The 18,133-nt window shown below is 40.6% G+C and overlaps 1 protein-coding gene across 3 annotated transcripts in view; it reads left to right on the forward strand.

The window, feature by feature from the left end:
• The window catches only part of PPP4R1 (protein phosphatase 4 regulatory subunit 1), a 38,768-nt gene extending 20,870 nt beyond the window's left edge, over nt 1-17,898 (forward strand). For all 3 annotated transcript variants that reach the window (XM_075213291.1, XM_075213292.1, XM_075213293.1), the window contains exons 12-20: nt 1,628-1,809; nt 2,391-2,486; nt 2,576-2,761; nt 3,940-4,101; nt 4,446-4,546; nt 6,837-6,957; nt 14,649-14,783; nt 15,564-15,705; nt 16,794-17,898. In XM_075213291.1, coding sequence (XP_075069392.1) covers nt 1,628-1,809; nt 2,391-2,486; nt 2,576-2,761; nt 3,940-4,101; nt 4,446-4,546; nt 6,837-6,957; nt 14,649-14,783; nt 15,564-15,705; nt 16,794-16,957 — 1,289 coding nt within the window. In that variant the 3' untranslated portion in view covers nt 16,958-17,898. The remainder of the gene's footprint in view (nt 1-1,627; nt 1,810-2,390; nt 2,487-2,575; nt 2,762-3,939; nt 4,102-4,445; nt 4,547-6,836; nt 6,958-14,648; nt 14,784-15,563; nt 15,706-16,793) is intronic.
• Nucleotides 17,899-18,133: the final 235 nt, after the last annotated feature.

The following is an 18,133-nucleotide window of genomic DNA, read 5'->3' on the forward strand; positions in this document are numbered from 1 at the left end:
TAAGCTGGGTACACACTACACTGTTTTCGTCCAATAATCGGCTCAAACATACGACCGCTCGTTCAAAAGTCGGGTCAGTGTGTGCAGTGACACGATGGTCGAAAGTCTGCCCAAATGGACGATTTATCGCCTCATTTGGTTGGTTGTACCGTTTAATATTTTCGTTCCAATCTCGTTTCCGCTGTGTAGTGTGTATAAACTTCCGATCGATCCACAACAGTGAGTATGAAATTAGTCATTGCTCACGACAACATGGCTGTAAAAAGTCGCTAAAGGGACGTCTGCTCTTCCCTTTATTGTCCTAAACAAGGCTAGTGTGTATGCAGTCCATGGACCGAGCGATCGGACCATCGATCGCATGTAAAATCGCTCGGCATAAAAAGTTGGTCGAAATTTCTGTAGTGTGTACCCAGAGTTAGCTAGCACAGTGCTCATGGAAATACCTGTAAGATTTGGTGGTTAGATGTCTGAAAGCTAAGAACAGCAGAAGTGGGGGGAGAGCTGGTACCAAGCATAACCATATACCTCAAGTGTATCAACTTGACATTAGGAACTGAAATGTTCTATATGATGCCACCTGACTGACAAATCTGTGACAAAGCCACTTCCAAATAGTTTGGTGCATGTGTGATGCTCAGTACCATATTTTTGCCTTCAAAATCCAATAATTTCTGTATGCTGCTACAGTACGTGTAATTACACATAGCTTTTATTTGTACGACATTAGCTTAGTTCTTGCATTGTCTGTTTATGAATAATTAAGGGGCAATATTTTTTTATAAGCCTGTTGTAAGTATTCTGCCATAGGATTTTTTTTGTTTTTGGTATTTTAGCTTTAGCGCACTTCTGTATTTTGAAGCAATGCTTGCTGTCTGCTCTGTTCAACTGTAGAGATGCTTAAACCAGCTGCATATTGTTTTTCAAACCGGTTCAAAATTGAAAATTCAATATCATTTTTTACATTTTTGATCAATTAAAAAATAGAGCTAAATTCAGAGGAGCCTAATAGATTCAACCCCAGGATCTGAATTAGGAAATGAGTGCAAGTTTATGAAAAGGGGAGGAGAAATGCATTAAATCATTTAGATTGTATACTAATATTTGAAAACAAAACTTTTCAACAGATGAAAAGGTGTATTAAAATGTGATTTTCTCTTTCCTACCATTGGGGGACACTGCGATACATTGGGGTATAGTAGGTGGACTGAGAGTTTAGGCACTTAAAACTTGTTGGTCTTTCACACTCCTCCCCTACTATGTCCCTCCTCTGCAGCTTAGGCCTCAGGTTTTTTTTAAGTGCAATTAACAGATAAGTGGGTGGGGGGCAGTTGTGTGCACTAGTTGCTGAAATAAAGCATCAATCTATATAATTATCTCTAGTTCAACCGCTGCATGTCCAAGGAAAATCTTTCAAGTGTGCCATGTCCCTATTTGCTGCACTCTGGTGATGGGGCTTCTTCTTTTTTATAATGCAATTTGTGAAGGAGGTTAAATGCTTACACAATCAGCAGTATTTAACAAAGTATTGAACAGGATGTTTTTGGTTCTACCAAAATGTGGGCAAATGGCAACAACTGTTTTCCTGAGTAGGAATTGCATTTACCTTTATGTCTATCTGACTTTGTAGCACAAGTCGATATCCTCAATGCTGCCCTCAAAGCCTCCAGCCTAGAAACTCAGGAAGATAAAAAATCCTCTCACTTGAATCGCCAGATCATCTACCACAATGACCTGATCGAGTCAGGGAGGATGATTAACTGCAAGATATTGCAAGATGACTCCATTCCTCTAATCAGTGATTCTGTAGAGGTAAGGTTTATACCCTGAGCTCTTTTATCAGATGACATTATTTAATGATTGCAAATTAAAATCTCTTGTGTATATTTTACTCACATCTTCTTAATACAAATTTCTGGAGTCCCTACTAAAGGTTCTGCTAATTATAACTTGGAAATAAAGGTTTTAAGTGGTAAGTTAGACTGATTCAATTTCAAATGCAAGGTGTAGGCATAGTGCTGTCAGTTATTGTCTGACGGAAGCTTAAAAGCGGTATTCAGCGTTTTATATGTGAAACCATGGACTGTTTTAACAGGTGCATAAGCAGCAATACTGTCTTTGAGGTGCAAAATCCCCCATAGCACTTTTCACTTGTAGCTTCCATTTACATCACATGCATTCACTTTCACTGTTTACTGTAAATCGAGCAGTCTCTAAATGATAGCAAAGAGCGATCCTCCAACTCCACCCTGAAATTCACCGTTGAGTTAACACTGTGTAATAGTTTTCCTATCCTCACACATATTTAACACTTCTATTTCTATATTGTCTCACGTGAAGGTAATGTTTAGTATTTCTCCCTACAAAACTAATTCAACATGGTTTCTCTACAGTGCATGCAGTCTACGCTGCGTTACATCCACAATGATTCTGACTTGAGCACTAGTAGCAGCTATAGCCCCGAAGAAGAGAAAAAATCCAAAGTGCAGGTACATGTCTCTGTAGTTCTTTCTCTTTAAGATGACGGAAATAAGAAGATTGTCTGTTTGTGACATGAACCTTCTCTTTGTGTTCCCAGGATGTTATACCTCAAGCCTTATTGGATCAGTATTTATCAATGACTGACCCATCCCGTGCTCAGACTGTTGACACAGAGATCGCCAAGCATTGTGCCTATAGCATCCCAGGGGTGGCTCTCACACTGGGTAGACAGAACTGGCACTGTCTCAGGGACACCTATGAGACACTAGCAGCCGACATGCAGGTATATAAATAATGAAATGCTGTAAAGAAACTAGTAGAACAACGTTCTGTTGTTTGGAAAGCACAATATTTACATAATGTGTTTTCCATACTCCAGCTCTAGAATGGCAAGGCGTAAGCATTCGTAACCCTCTTTATTACTGATGATGCAGATGGCTCTTGTGTACCTTACAAAAATTAAAATAACACACTTGTTTTGAAAGCATTTAAGGCTTCTGGCAAGTGTTGACAAGTTTTCACGTGGAAATTGAAACATTTTACAAGTTTGTCCACAACAAGCTTCTTGCACTTCTTCTTATTTATTTATTTATTTTTTTCTTCAGAACAATTACTTTTTACTGTGTATATGCAAATGTTTTATTTGTTTTGGGACAGGAGACTTTAGTTTGGCACAATGGTTGAGAAACTTTTTAATTTATGGGCATTCTGGTGGGAAAAACGGGTAACAAAAATGTCTCTGCTTCTTCCCTGCTACTTTCATAAGATTAGACTAGCTTAAATATATATCCCATAGATTATAAGCTTGCGAGCAGGGCCCTCTTACCCAGTATTGTTTTATTACTGTGTTTGTTTCCAATTGTAAAGAGCTACGGAATTTGCTGACGCTATATAAATAATTGTTGATGATATACCCTTAATTTTATTGTGGTTCTGCTATTTACAGAGGCATTAAATACTGTTAATTGCAGTCTAGGGCCATAAAATACCAGTGTCCATTGTGACCCCTTCTGGGTGAAGAACGGCAATGACTGTAAATTTTGTAGTGTTAATTTGCACGATAACAGCCAATGACAAAATGTGACGGCGTTTTGAAAGCAATCTATATTGCAAATAAGTGACCTAATCATCATATTAAATCATTTCTACCAGTGATGACTGAGGTACTTTCATGCTGTCCCAGGAAACTCTGCTGCAAGAAGTGACTTCACAAAGTACAACATTGTATTAGGATAAGGATAAAAATCCATTAACTGAAAAGAAAAATCTGAGCCCTGTGTAAGTTCTCACAATGGCACTCAGCTGACAGAAGTAGAAGAGCCAGGCTTTATTCCCAAAATGATGGTCGGCACAGATATAAAATCCTGCCTATGATGTTTAGTCGTACGTACACTTTCACAATGCTGAAAATAATGTATTTCTGTACCAATGCCGTTACAATTGGCTTGTTTTTATTATCAGTGGAAAGTACGGAGAACGTTGGCATTTTCAATACATGAACTAGCATTGATACTTGGGGATTCCCTTACTGCTGCAGACTTGTTACCAATCTTCAATGGGTTTTTGAAAGACCTTGATGAAGTCAGAGTAGGAGTCCTAAAACATCTGTATGACTTCTTGAAAGTAAGTATGTAAGCTTCTTATCTCTAGTAATATATTGGCTCAACTGAATACCTGCTCATTCCAGACACATTTACATTCTGTATTATGTATGGCAATAGCCTATTTATTTAACAGTGTCATTTATGTCAATAATGTATTTTACATATGCAAAAAATGTCATGGTGTATTTTACATGGTTTTTGTTTTGTTATTGCTAATTGTAAGTATACTTTTTGTTTAAGTATTAATAACTTTGGTCGTTTCTGGATTAAAATCAGTATATGTGACTATGTTTAATAATGTGTGTTTGTACTTTGAAGCAACAGGTAGGTTGGCTTATTTAATGTTTTGTTTTACGGTCTCAGCTTCTTCAGCCAGACAAAAGAAGGGAATACCTTTATCAGCTGCAAGAGTTCTTGGTGACTGATAACTGCCGGAACTGGCGTTTCCGGGCGGAATTAGCAGAGTATGTATCTATTGTAACTATAATTCTTTATTATAGCCAATACAGACTGCTTGTAATTGCTAGACTTCCACTTATTGCAGGGGTTTTCCATTTTAAGAATTTAAGTAAATCTTCACTCTTCCCAATAATAGTACTTTGCTCTAGCTAGCATGGTTCCCGCATACACGTTTGCCATCACCTTTGGTAATGCTTTGTTCTTTCCATAGCAGGCAACCATGTCACAAATAACAAAAAAAGAATAGTAATCCCTTCTATTAAACTGACTGTTCACATTGGTCAAAAAAAACACTTTGAATAAATCAAAACCTAACACATTCTACACCACACTGTTTAATTATTTGTCACCATGAACTATAATTTGACACTTCATAAACACTGTACAGTGAAAGCTTTTAATATAATCATTGTGTATTATAAAGTAAGTGTTGGAGAACTGTTTAAATAAAGTGCACAATTTATAGGGTGGTGGTATTTCTATTTAGTTATCCTATCAGCGTAAATATTGGTGCATGTAATGCAGAAGTTCAATTAATCCAAATATTAGCCATTAGTCAACACGAGCATGACAATACATCACATATTACACTGTACATTGGCAATTTTTTTCCAACATTTTATATTTTTGCTTTAATGTGTTAAAAATATTTACATGTGGGGGAAAACACATTTTAAAAAGGGAGAAAAAATAAATGTATGTGAAAAACATACTCTAAAATGAAACAAAAACAATAACGTTTGTGCCTTTACAGTTCTTGTCAGACCTACCATGTGGTCCTAAAATGACTCCATATTTAACCTTTTAACATGATTTTTAGATTTAGGGGGGAATTCAATTGGCTGCGTTACTGTTAGAAGTAACGCGGCCTGCGCTTTATTACGGTAATAGTGCGCGTAATTACAGTTATTATGGTAGTTTTAACGCCGGCTTTTTGCTCGCTACGAGCAGAAAGCCGGGTTAATAATACCGTAATAACGGTCTTTAACGCAGCGGTACTTCGGGGGGGAATTGAAGTATTCAATTGTTAGCGAGTTCCGCTAAATACTCGTGCTCTAAAAATATTACCGGTAATATTGCGTGTTAATACGGTAATTACTCGCTGAATCTCAGCGCGCAGCTCCCAATATTTTTAGAGCGTGAGTATTTTAGCGATCTCGCTCAAAATTGAATACCTCCCCAAGTGTCAAATATTTCTTAGTGGTTGACAAATAATTATGTAATAGAGTTGTGTTTAACCGTTTCAGTAGTTTTGATCATGTTGCAAATTGACTCAGGAAATGTACACACTAGTGTTTTACTTCAACTGTGGTTAGCTGCATCCACTGTGACTGTAAAGATAACTGATCAGAATGGAAAGATTTGCCTGAATTTTTAAGTGTGTCCCTCTCTCAGCCTGTGCTTACCACAGAGATTATCATCTTATTTTATTTATATGGCACCACAGAATCTTCAGTGCCGCACAATCAGCCAATAAGTAAACCTAAAATACAGGTACGTAAGGGACAGGAAAAACAATTAGAATGGGGTAGAAAAATAAAAATACAACTAGAACAAAACTCGCTCCAAATGTGGGGAACCTATAGGAAACAATTCCCAGCTCCCTGAACAATTTAAAGAACTGACATCTTAGATGATGAGTTCTGGGTGAAAAGAGCTCGTTCCAGACAACCATGAACTTGATAGTCTGTCGTTCTTAATTGGATTCTTTGGAGGACCTAGACTGTCTTCTAGTAGTAATCCTGATAAATTCAAGAGGATCTTAGTCTATTTAATCTGGATAATGTATAAATCTCTGGGGATGAATTAACAAGCAACATCTACTGCAGTCCACAATCCTTTGAGGACAGAGTATTTCTGGGCACCAGATAGTAAAGGACGATTCATAGGGAATGGGATCAGCTGGAAAAATGCCAGTCTAAACTTAAAGGGCTAGAATATATGGATACTTTTATGAACAAAAAAGCACTATGGAGTTCAGTTAGGAAGATGGATTCTATCAGCTAGGACCAATATTCCTTTGAAGTATCCTAAGGATAGAAAAATGAAAAGTTGTTATAATAAACTTCATATTTCTTCTGGAACTACCATAGTGGCAGGTGTGAGCATGGCTTCTGATCACTAATTTCTTTGACGGCTGTTCCAGTTGCATTCACAGTGCAGTTACACAATAGTGCGGTAACACAATATTGTTGTACACAGTGTATGTGAGGCTATTTTGTTTTGTTTCACATACTATTTTCTTGTTGCTGTTAAATTAACTTTTTATTTTACTTATGCCTTTTATCTTATTAGGCAGTTGATTCTCCTACTTGAACTGTACAGTGCCAGGGATGTTTATGACTACTTACTGCCAATTGCTTTGACTTTGTGTGGGGACAAAGTGTCTTCTGTACGCTGGATTTCTTATAAACTGGTGAGTTTATGCAAAAGTGAATTAAGTCTCATGACGTTCCCTCTCCTTACCTCACAGGGAGGTTTATGTGGCATTCTATTGGCAGTTTCTCTTGTGTTTTCACAAGATTTGTTTTGTGGCTAGTTCATTACTAAGTAAAGAAATGTCAAGGAATTGTGTTTTGTTACAAAAATTGCTCGCAATAATATACTGCCCTTTGCACATTAAACACCCTCTCACTCTTTCATATTTCTCTCTGCTGAAATGTAGCAATCAGCATTTAAGAGGAATGTTTACAACCCATATAAGATCAACTAAATGGCACAGCAGCATAGTTTAATTCTGACACAGAGCACCATTTGTGTGGTGGTTTTATGTGCTCCCTGTGTTTTTCTCCTACAATCCAAAAACAATACCGGTAGTTAAATTGGCCTCTGACAAAATTAACCCTAGAGTGAGTGTGTGTTCATGTGGAGAAGGGACTACAGTGAATAATTAAAAACAATCTTTGTAAAGTTCTTTGTTATATGTAGGTACTATATAGAATGAATAGTTGAAGTTAATGAAGCTTTGTGACAAAACATGCCTTCATTTTCACAAAATGAGCAAGTTATTACAGGTAATCATATGGATTTCCGGGCCAATGTAAAAGCATCAGTGTGGGGGAAAGGTTGGGGTAGTTTGCACCACATGATGGAAGCAAGTGTGGGAGAATTCTTGTCAAGTGCATTTTAGACACATGGGTTACATGTGAAAACAATATAAAGATCATTTGCACATGCCACTTGTAGGGTATATCTGACTACACAGATACATAGAATCTGTGAATACAAATCTCTCGGGTGCTATTATGTAGGTCTTAAAGTCCTAGGGTGGGTTGACAAAAATTGGCATTTTTTTCTGTAGGTTTGGAACCACATGACTCTCATCACAGTGTGTGACTCTCATGCAAATGCATCAATGTCTGCAATGGGTTATAATTTTGGTGCACTATGAAGTGAATTGGAGGGGAGGAAGAGGCTTTTTTTTTTAAAAAAAAAACAATGAATTGTTTAGACATCATTATAGTGGCAAGACACCTCCAGGTGATTCCTGGGATTTGCAAGTTATATTTCATGTATTTTGATCTCTTGTACATTTTGCTGGACATATGTGTGAAGACATGTGGTCTGTACTTCATATTTTATATCTAATAAAGAGGGGGAGGGCTGATTGTTCAAGTCTGTCTTTTGAAGAGTTATCAAGATCATTTGCTGTGGCTTTTATTAATTGGCTGATCTAACAGAAGAAAATGTTACTTTGGTCAGCATTCATCCTTTATACTCATGTTGTACTGTGAATTCTGCCTTTTTTATACTATGTATGAAGGTAAATGTGCTTTGTAGTCAAGCACTGTGGGAAAGTCCATATAATACTTGTATGGGTAGATGTATTAGCAGGAAGTACTAGATTAAATTGCTACCTTTTAGGTCTCAATCTCCAAAAAAAACATTAATAAACATAAAAAGAAAAACTGTTCAGGGAACTATTGGTAAAATAGATCGTGAGCTGCATAACAAAACTTAATAGGGAGAATTCAAGAGCTGGACATGAGAACAGAGAAGGGACACAGGTGATATAAACGAGACATACACTTTCTAGAATAACGGGACACTGAAATTGGAGGAGGAAGGAGAGGACTGAAAGGTAATAAATGGAAGAATATTTTTCTCTTTCATCCAGTCTGGGGGACACTGCTTACCATAGGTTGTGGAGGGGAGCTTGGGAGTTGGCACCTAGCTAGTTAACTTTATCACTGCTGACAGACCCCTCCCCTCTACAATCCCCCTGCCTCTTCCTGTTTTTTTCAGGTGCCCATGGAGTTGGGCAGTGTTTTTAGTACTGCAGGTTTTTTCTTTATTTTATTCATTAACTTTTATAGGTGGCAGACCTGGAGTGTGCTACTATAGAGAACACACTCACAGCAGAGCAGCGCAGGCACTATTCTGTCAGATGAGAGCCAGAGGCTCTCACTGACAGGGACAGAATGGGGTGCCTGAATTGTGAGTGACAAGCGGTCTCACGGACCGCTGTCACTCCTGGAGCCTCCCCGATAACCGGTGTTTTCAAGTGATGGCGGCCATTTTGGATCTGCGGAAAGGAGTGAGGAGAGTTATTGGGGGCCATACCAGGATACCCCCCTCATACATAGGAGGGGGCATCGGGTACTAACTGCTGCGGAGACTTCAACTCTTGAGGTCTTCACTACTCTGCCACATACCCTTTTTTAATTTTTTACGGAGAAACCGCTGCAGAGACAGCATTATCAGAAGGGGGGGAGCTAAGACATAGAGCTCCCCCGCCTTCCAGAGAGAGATGGTTTAACCCGGTCTTCTGCCAACAAGGAGAAGCCCAGGAAGAGAGAACAGATCTGAGGGAGCAGGCACTAGGACATTGCTGTTGGACTTCTCCCCTGTTTGGCCTATGGGCTAAGTATCTATTTTATTTAAACACATATTCTGATATTGCTGTGTACAAAGTGGGCTAGTGGGGGTTATATCATAGTTCTCCTACTTGCCTAAGTATTATATTGTGTTTAAAATAATTAGATTAGTTGATTACTTGTTTTTTCACACTATCCTCTCCACACACTCGTGCTCTCTCTCCCTACTCAGCTTAATTTACAATTTAAGTCTGTGTGTTTGCTGTGCCTTCCTTTATAAAATGACAGATAAGGGAAAGGGCCCTATGGCAAAATATTTCACTTGTTCAAAATGTAATGTAAAATTACCATGTGGGCAGAAGGACCCGTTGGTGCAGTGCTCTGTCTGCGAAGCAGGGGTCCCCCCTGCGCAAACCCAGCATATTTCAGCCCCACTGACGGAGGAACCGGCCTGGGTGGCCTCCCTGACAGTCGGTTTCCTCTTTAGCACAGATGGTTTTTCAATCCAATCAATTGCGATCTACTGTGGCAACTTCGGTGGCTAATAATAGTAGTACACCTTTGGGCCTCCCTGTTACCACAGGTTCTATTGGAACATCTATACCAGGACCTTCCTCATTAAATACGGACCAAGCCCCTGTTCCCACAGAACCGGCATGGTCCGTAGCATTTATAAAGGGTTTGGATAAGCTGAACCAGTTACTTGAATCCCCAAACATCCCGCCTGCTAAAAGAAAGCGGCCTAGATCTGATAATTCCCTTATGGTACTTTCAGACTCTGAGGGGTTTTCAGAGGAGGAGGGGGAAATTAATTCTGATCCTGACCAGGTTTAACCTTTGGGACAGGAAGAAAACTCTAAAAGCCAATTTATTAATGATTTGGTTTTAGCAGTGAGACAAGCGTTGGACCTCCCAGAACCGGAGGATCTTACTCCCAGAGACAGAGGTCTCTTTAAGAAGGCCAAAAGAAGGGCTTACCGGTTCCCCCTTCGGTAGAACTCAGAGATATTGCATAGGGAGCCTGGAAACAGCCTGATAAAAGGTTCTCTGTTCCCAAAAGATTTTCCTCCCTGTATCCATTGCAGGAGGAAGACGTTGCTCACTGGGAGAGTATCCCTAAGGTGGATATTCCAGTAGCCCGTTTGGCCAAACACACTTTACTACCAGTCCCAGGTTCAGCAACTCTGCAAGATGCCAATGATCGCAGAGTAGAATCCCATCTGAAATCTATATTTGTGGCTGCGAGTTCTTCTTTTAGGCCCACATTTGCTTCAGCTTGGGTTGCTAGAGCCATGGAAGCATGGGCAGACCAACTGGCAGAGGCCTTACAGGACTCTGATTTACTTCCCCTGGCCTTGCATTTGAAAGAGGCATCAGGGTACCTTTATGAGGCGGCCCAGAACAACACCGTCTATGTCCTCCTCTATTCAGGCTGCATCTATTTCAGCAAGAAGAACATTATGGCTGAAATCCTGGGAAGGAGATGCGGAATCAAAAAAGTCAGTTGAAACCATTCCCTTTTCAGCAGCAGGTTTGTTTGGCCCGGAACTATATACTATGATTTCCCAGGCAACAAGGGGCAAAAGCACTTCTTTGCCAGTATTTTCAAGTAGGGACAGGACTTCTCGTGTCAGTTACTTTCGTCAGCCCTTTAGGGGGACCTCCTTTCCTAGAGGACAGTCCTTTAGAGGTAGACAACCTATTGCTCGAGGCTCCTCTGTCAGGGGTAGATCCTCGTTTGCAGCTAGGCGCCAGGTCTCCAAGACCCAGGAACTGCCTGCGTCCTGACGACCACTCTACTCTGACGGAGGTAGCGCCAGTGGGGGGACGTCTGTCTCTGTTTCGGGAACAATGCGCAGCGTCTTCCCAAGACCCTTAGATTCGGGGCATTCTATCAAGGGGGTACGTGATAGACCTGCTGGGCCCTGTACCACATTGTTTCTTTGTAACCCCCCTACCCAGAGATCCAACAAGAAGGCAGGCGATACAGGCTTGTGTTGCCTCTCTTCTTTCGCAAAGAGTCAACTACAAGGTCCCAGACAACCAGAAAGGACAGGGGTTTTATTCAAACCTGTTTCTGGTCAAGAAGCCGGACGGGTCCTTTCGGCCCATTCTAAACCTAAAGAGCCTCAATGTGTACTTATGAATGGACGGATTTCGGATGGAATCCCTGAGGTCGGTAATAAACGGCTTAGTGAAGGATCAGTTTATGGCCTCCATAGATATAAAGGACGCATACCTCCACGTTCCCATTTGGAGCGACCATCAGTCTCCTAAGATTCACAGTGGGGTCCTCCCACTATCCGTTTTGGGTCCTTCCCTTTGGCCTCTCCACAGCTCCTAGGGTCTTCACGAAGATCATGTCGGTCATTGCGGCGTGTCTTCACTTAAAGGGAGTTCAGGTCGTGCCTTATTTGGACGATCTGCTCATCAAATCCTCCTCAGAGATTTGCTTACGTCAGCACTTATCCCCCTCACCTTGGCAGTTCTCGAGAGCCATGGATGGCTGATAAACTTAAAGAAGTCCCAGATGGTTCTGTGTCAACGCATGGTCTTCCTGGGCCTTATCATGGATACCAGTCGGCAGAAAGTGTTCCTGCCTTCGGAGAAAATCAGTTCAATCCAGACTATAACCACTCAGGTCTTGTACTCTCCCAATCCCTCAATTCATTTGTGCATGCGGTTGTTTGGGAAGATGGTGGCCTCCTTCAAGACGATCCCCTTCGGCCGGGCTCATTCTCGATACTTCCAGTGGGATCTGTTACGGAAATGGTCAGGATCCCACATACACTTGGATCTCCAGAAGATTTCGCTGTCTCCGGGGGCGAGAGAGTCGCTCCAGTGGTGGCTCAATCAGGATCACTTGTCAGTGGGCAGGTCCTTCGCTCCATGGTCATGGATCATAGCAGACGCCAGCCTGAAAGGTTGGGGGGCGGTAATCCTGCACCTCCGGCTCCAGGGACTTTGGTCGGTTCAGGAATCAGCCCTGTCTATAAACGTGCTGGAGTTGAAGGCTATTCTTTTAGCCCTCCGGGGGGCCCAGTCCCTCCTCCAGGGCCACCCTGTCAGAGTTCAGTCCGACAAGGCCACGGCTGTGGCATATGTCAACAGGCAGGGAGGAACCAGGAGTGCAGCTGCAATGAAAATTGCAGCTCAAATTTTGGTTTGGGCAGAACAATATGTTCCAGCAATACCGGCAGTATTCATTCCAGGAATAAGGAATTGGGAGGCCGACTACCTAAGTCGAATTCAGATGATGCCAGGGGAGTGGTCACTCCGTCCGGAAGTTTTTCAGTCTCTGGTTCAGAGGTGGTGTCTTCCGGATATAGATCTCATGGCCTCCTGACACAACAGAAGGGTTCACAGGTTTTGCGCAAGGGCAAGAGACCCCTTAGCGGTGGCAATGGACATAATGACGATGTCATGGGAGTTCAGGTTGGGATACCTGTTTTTTCCGATTCCCATGGTTCCTCGCGTGCTCAGACGAGTAAGGCAAGGCGTTCTGCCAGTAATTCTAATTGCTCCCTCATGGCCGCGCCGAGTCTGGTACGCGGACATAATCTCTATGGCAGAAGGACAAGGATTTCCTCTTCCGTCACGAGACGACCTTCTTCTGCAAGGTCCCTACCATCACCAGAATTTACCTCAGCTCAGTTTAACGGCATGGCTGTTGAAGCCAGCCTCTGGAGGGCTAGGGGTTTTTCCTCCAGTGTAGTGAACACCATGATGCGAGCCAGAAAGCCAGTTTCAGCTCGCATCTATCACCGGATTTGGCGAGCCTATATCAGGTGGTGCGAAAATAGGATATGTCACACGTCTTCCTTTCGTCTCCCTCGCTTATTGGCTTTCCTTCAGGATGGCCTGGAAGCAGGGTTTCGGTTAGGTTCCCTAAAAGTTCATGTATCGGCACTTTGTCTTTTTTCATCTGAAATTAGCGGATTTGCCAGATATTACGACTTTCCTTCAGGGAGTCTTGCATATTCAGCCTCCCTATGCTCCGCCTACAGCACCATGGGATCTTAACCTGGTACTGGATATGCTTAAAGGGCCTCCTTTTGAGCCATTACTTGTGACAGATTTGAAGTGGTTGACCTGGAAGGTCCTCTTTCTTTTGGCTATTGCATCTGCATGTAGGGTTTCGGAATTAGGAGCTCTGTCTTGCCGGGAACCATATCTGGTTTTCCACGAGGACAGAGCGGTGTTAAGAACTCTCCCTTCCTTCGTTCCAAAAGTAGTTTCGGCTTTCCATCTGAACCAGGAAATTGTAGTTCCGGTCTTTTCATCCACTTCCCATTCGGATCAACAATCTATGGAAAAGTTAGATGTGGTTAGGGCTCTCCGCATTTATGTCAAAAGAACTTCAGATTAGACGTACTGATTCTCTGTTTGTTCTTTATGATGCTAATAAGAGAGGCTGGCCAGCCTCAAAACAGTCCATTGCAAGATGGATTACGGCAACCATTAAGCAAGCTTACATAAAGGCTAACCGTCTGGTGCCAGAGAGACTTACGGCCCATTCCACCAGATCGGTAGGGGCGTCGTGGGCAGCGAGAAATGGAGCTTCTGCAGACCAGCTTTGCAGGGCAGCCACCTGGTCCTCTGTCCACACCTTTACAAAATTTTACTAGTTTGATGTATTTGCATCCGCGGATGCAAATTTCGCTCGTAGTGCTCTACGAGCAGGGTTTTCAGAGCGGTCCCACCCTTAGGGAGCTGCTTTAGAATGTTCCCATGGTAAGCAGTGTCCCTTCCTTCTGCTTTTCTTCTGTGTGCTCTTGTTTGATTGGCCTTTTCTCCTTGGGCTTTTTAATTAACTGAACAGGAAGAGGCAGGGGGTTTGTAGAGGGGAGGGGTCTGTCAGCAGTGCTAAAGTTAACTAGCTAGGTGCCAACTCCCAAGCTCCCCTCCACAACCCATGGTAAGCAGTGTCCCCCAGACGGAATCAGAGAAACGGATTTAACGTAAGTACATAAATCCTCTTTTCCTGATGAGTGACTGATCTGTGGGTTAGTCTCCCAACAGTTGTGAGAGGGGACTTGTACAGTAAAAGAATTCAAGAATGCATGGTGACAAACATGGGTATTGTTGAGACATAGAAATATATTGTTTTTTTTATTTTATTTTTTCTTAAAGCACACTAATGACTAGATGGACCTGTAGGTTTTTTTTCTGCCATGAAATTTAATGTTTCTTTTGACTTCTAGTTGTACACATGAGCTTGTTACTGTGCATTACTCTAAGCACTAATATAGCAGTAGCATTACATTTATGTAAATACTCTGCTTTGCAGGTGAGTGAAATGGTGAAGAAGCTGTATTTTGCGCCAAGCCCAACATTGGTTCTGGACCTTATGAATAAGCTTGTGGAACAGTTTTGCAGAAGCGCAAAATGGTCCGGGCGTCAGACATTTGTGTTCATTTGCCAGGTAGGTTTTTGATGTTATGTATAAGTTTTATTGCTTCTGGACTGACAGATATTCTAAAATTCAAGTTTGCACACAAGTGCTCTTGATTACTGCCGAGAAGTGAATAAAAAAAACAAAAAAACACCATGTATAGTAGAGTTCGAGGCTTCATGAATTCTATGGCTGTTTATAACTGTGGGTGGGTTTTTTTGTCTTTAAAAAAGGAATAACTCCTTTTGCACTTGTCTAGGAACCTACCTTAATTCTGTGGTTTCATCCACATTCGTAACCTCTCGTTCTTTTGAAAGTGTTCCACAGTGACCTGTATTAAATATCTGGATCACTCTTTTTTTTTTTTTTTACGAAGTAGTGGAAAAATAAGAATTGGTTTGCATTTCCTACTTCCTTAAATGTCATAATGTTATAAGAGAACACATGATGAGAAAACTAATTTTATCAGGTGTGAGAGCCCATATACAACCTCAGTGACTTTGTGCAGATGGGACCATTTACTTTCATCCTGAGCTGTTAATTTCTAGGGTCCACCTCTCTCCCCTAACCTTTTGTAATATTATATTCTACATTCAATAAAAAATGCTGTCAATTGAAGAATGGGAAAATTGGTCACACATGTAGTTTAAAAAAAAAAAAAGTCAAAACACACAGAATTGTTTTGGAAAGCCCAATTCCCTAACTATGAGAACAGTCGCATATTTAATGGTAGATGGGCATGTGCTTTTCTCCAGTTTTGGGTTTGTTATACAGCTGTTTTTATTATATTTTCCTCTTTTCTCTTGACAGGCTCTCATTGAAGATGACTGTATTCCTATGGATCAGTTTGCTATGCATTTAATGCCTCACCTACTGCAGCTTGCCTCTGATAGAGTACCTAACGTCAGAGTCCTCCTTGCAAAGACTTTGAAGCAAACACTGTTAGAGAAAGGTGAGCCAAGACGTTAATGTATATATGTGTAAATATTCTTACAGTTGGCTGAGTTTTTATATTTAGTGCAGTCCATAAGATTTTGGGTGTCGTCGTAGTTTCGAATACAACAGATTTTGTATGCAATTAGCAAAACCATGTTTTAGATCCCCCCCCCCTTCCCCTCTTCAGTGTGACTGGTAAGTGTCAATGTTGGTACTGACGTCCTTGACTATATTTTGGCTATTAACTTGACTTCTAAACAGGCTAGTAGTGCTGGTGCAGAAATTTCAGTGGTCCCTCAATACCAGAAGGAATAGAGATCAAATTTTGGACCTTTCAACCATGACTATATTACCCTGACTGGTATGCTCCATTTTAGAAACTTGGTACATCCTTTACCCATATTGCAAAAAGTGGATTATTATTTGTTATTGATGATGTTGTTTTGTTTCCTATCTTTGTATTGAAAGTTTTTAGAAGTTCTGTAGCTTTATGTGGTCCTGAATGAACTTCAGGTGCTGCCTGTGTTTGCCTGAAAATATTAGTAGGATTTTTCCAGCGTGGTAGGAATGCTTCCATTGCTGGACATCACACACTAGAAGATGATATAAAGAGGGTGCTTGGAGGGAAATTCTACTTAATTTTGTTTAGACAACAACCAAGTTTTAAGGCTTGTGCAGTAAAAGCTAAACCTCTAGTATTCTAGGTTCAATACAGTCATATCCATTGATGAATTTCTATTTCTTCCTTCTGGTTGATGAAATCCACATATTTCTTGCCAAGACAAGCTCGCAATATTGAAAGTTCTCATTAGAATATTAAGAAAGGACAAGTTTGAAAAGGGATGGAAAACTGTAGTAACAGCAGCTTGCCTTGTATATATTAAATAATGTAGCACTATTGTACCACCAGGCATCTCCAAACTTTCCAAATTTCTCTTTCCTTATCAAAATTGAAGTGACTGCAAGAAGAAACAACCACTACCTAATGTCAAAAGAGCTACGAATGTTATTGTGATTTACTTAGGAAATGCATTAAAGAGTATGATGTCTAATAGGTTTCTTCATGTAATGTTTTTTAAAGAAGCACTATTTTTCTTTTCCCAGAGTACTTCTTGACTTCTGCCAATTCCCACCAAGAAGCTGTGGAGCAGACAATTGTGGCTTTACAGATGGATTACGACAATGATGTCAAGTATTTTGCCAGTATTCATCCCGCTAGCACCAAACTTGCTGATGATGCCATGAGCACTGCTTCTTCCACCTACTAATAGGCATTGCGTTTCTAGAAAGGCCATCTTGAACTCTAACCTAAGATTGTGTTGTCACTGGCCTTTCACTTCTTTCTTGGTTTCCTATTCTATATTAGGAGGGAAGAGTAAAAATGAACTCTCAGAGGATTGCCACCAAAGCCTTAAATCTTCTGTCTTCCTGAGATGTCAAGTAAACTTGAAGTGACTGATGAGAAACTTTATATCTACTAGGGAATGAATTCATACTCTGTTGTCATCATTCAGCCCAAATGTTCAATTACGAAGACTTTCATTGCTGTTGCCGATACTGAAGTGCTTGCATATAAGTACAATGCCGGAACCCACATTATGAATGGGTAGTAAAGTAGTTTGTCATGCAACTGCAATGATAAGTGTCTATGAACCATGGTCTGCCATGAATTCTCCCTGTCAGCCTGTTCTAATCATTGTAGAGAATTCAGTATTAGTTGCAATGGGGTTTTTATTAAAAATGTATTTCCCCAACACTTTCTTAATGTGTGAATAGTTCTTTGGGATGTGTGTAAAATGAGAAGAAAAAAAGGTATACTTTTTTTTTTCTTCTTCTTAAGGGCTCAGTGCTAACACTACACTAGAAACTGATTTTAATCATTTAAATGCAGCATATTGCTGTATGTATAGGCAGGCAACATTGCTGTTAAGTACCTCTGTTCTAATTTGTTTTCATGCTGGTCATGACCTGAAGGAAATGTATTGGTTCATGTACTTCAAGTCAAAGTTTTTGTTTGTTTTTTGTTTTGTTTTTAACTTGATTATTATCAGCTAACTATGAGGTGCATCACTATTGGTCTTCATATAAATGTACATATCTGCTTGTGCTACCTGAAGTACTGCAGTCTTTAATCATGCTGTTTAAAGCTCTGTTGTAAAACAAGTTTATCTGCTTGTCCGAATAAAATTTATTAATAAGTTTCAAAATATAGCTCCTCCCTTGTTTGTCCTATTACCATTGTTATTCATGTGAGATACATATTATATAAAGGAATTAGGAACATGAACTCCAATGTGGTCAAAACAGTCAGACAGGCTGGACTGTATCCTCCCCAAAAATACAATGTTTCTTATAAAATGTTATGGGAGAGTTAATTAATAAGAATTGGCTCAAATATATTATTGTTTATTTAATAAAATAAATATATAATCAGTGTAGAAATG

The sequence above is a fragment of the Mixophyes fleayi genome, chromosome 5 (genome assembly GCF_038048845.1).
Source record: "Mixophyes fleayi isolate aMixFle1 chromosome 5, aMixFle1.hap1, whole genome shotgun sequence".
In the NCBI taxonomy this organism is placed as follows: Eukaryota; Metazoa; Chordata; class Amphibia; order Anura; family Limnodynastidae; genus Mixophyes; species Mixophyes fleayi.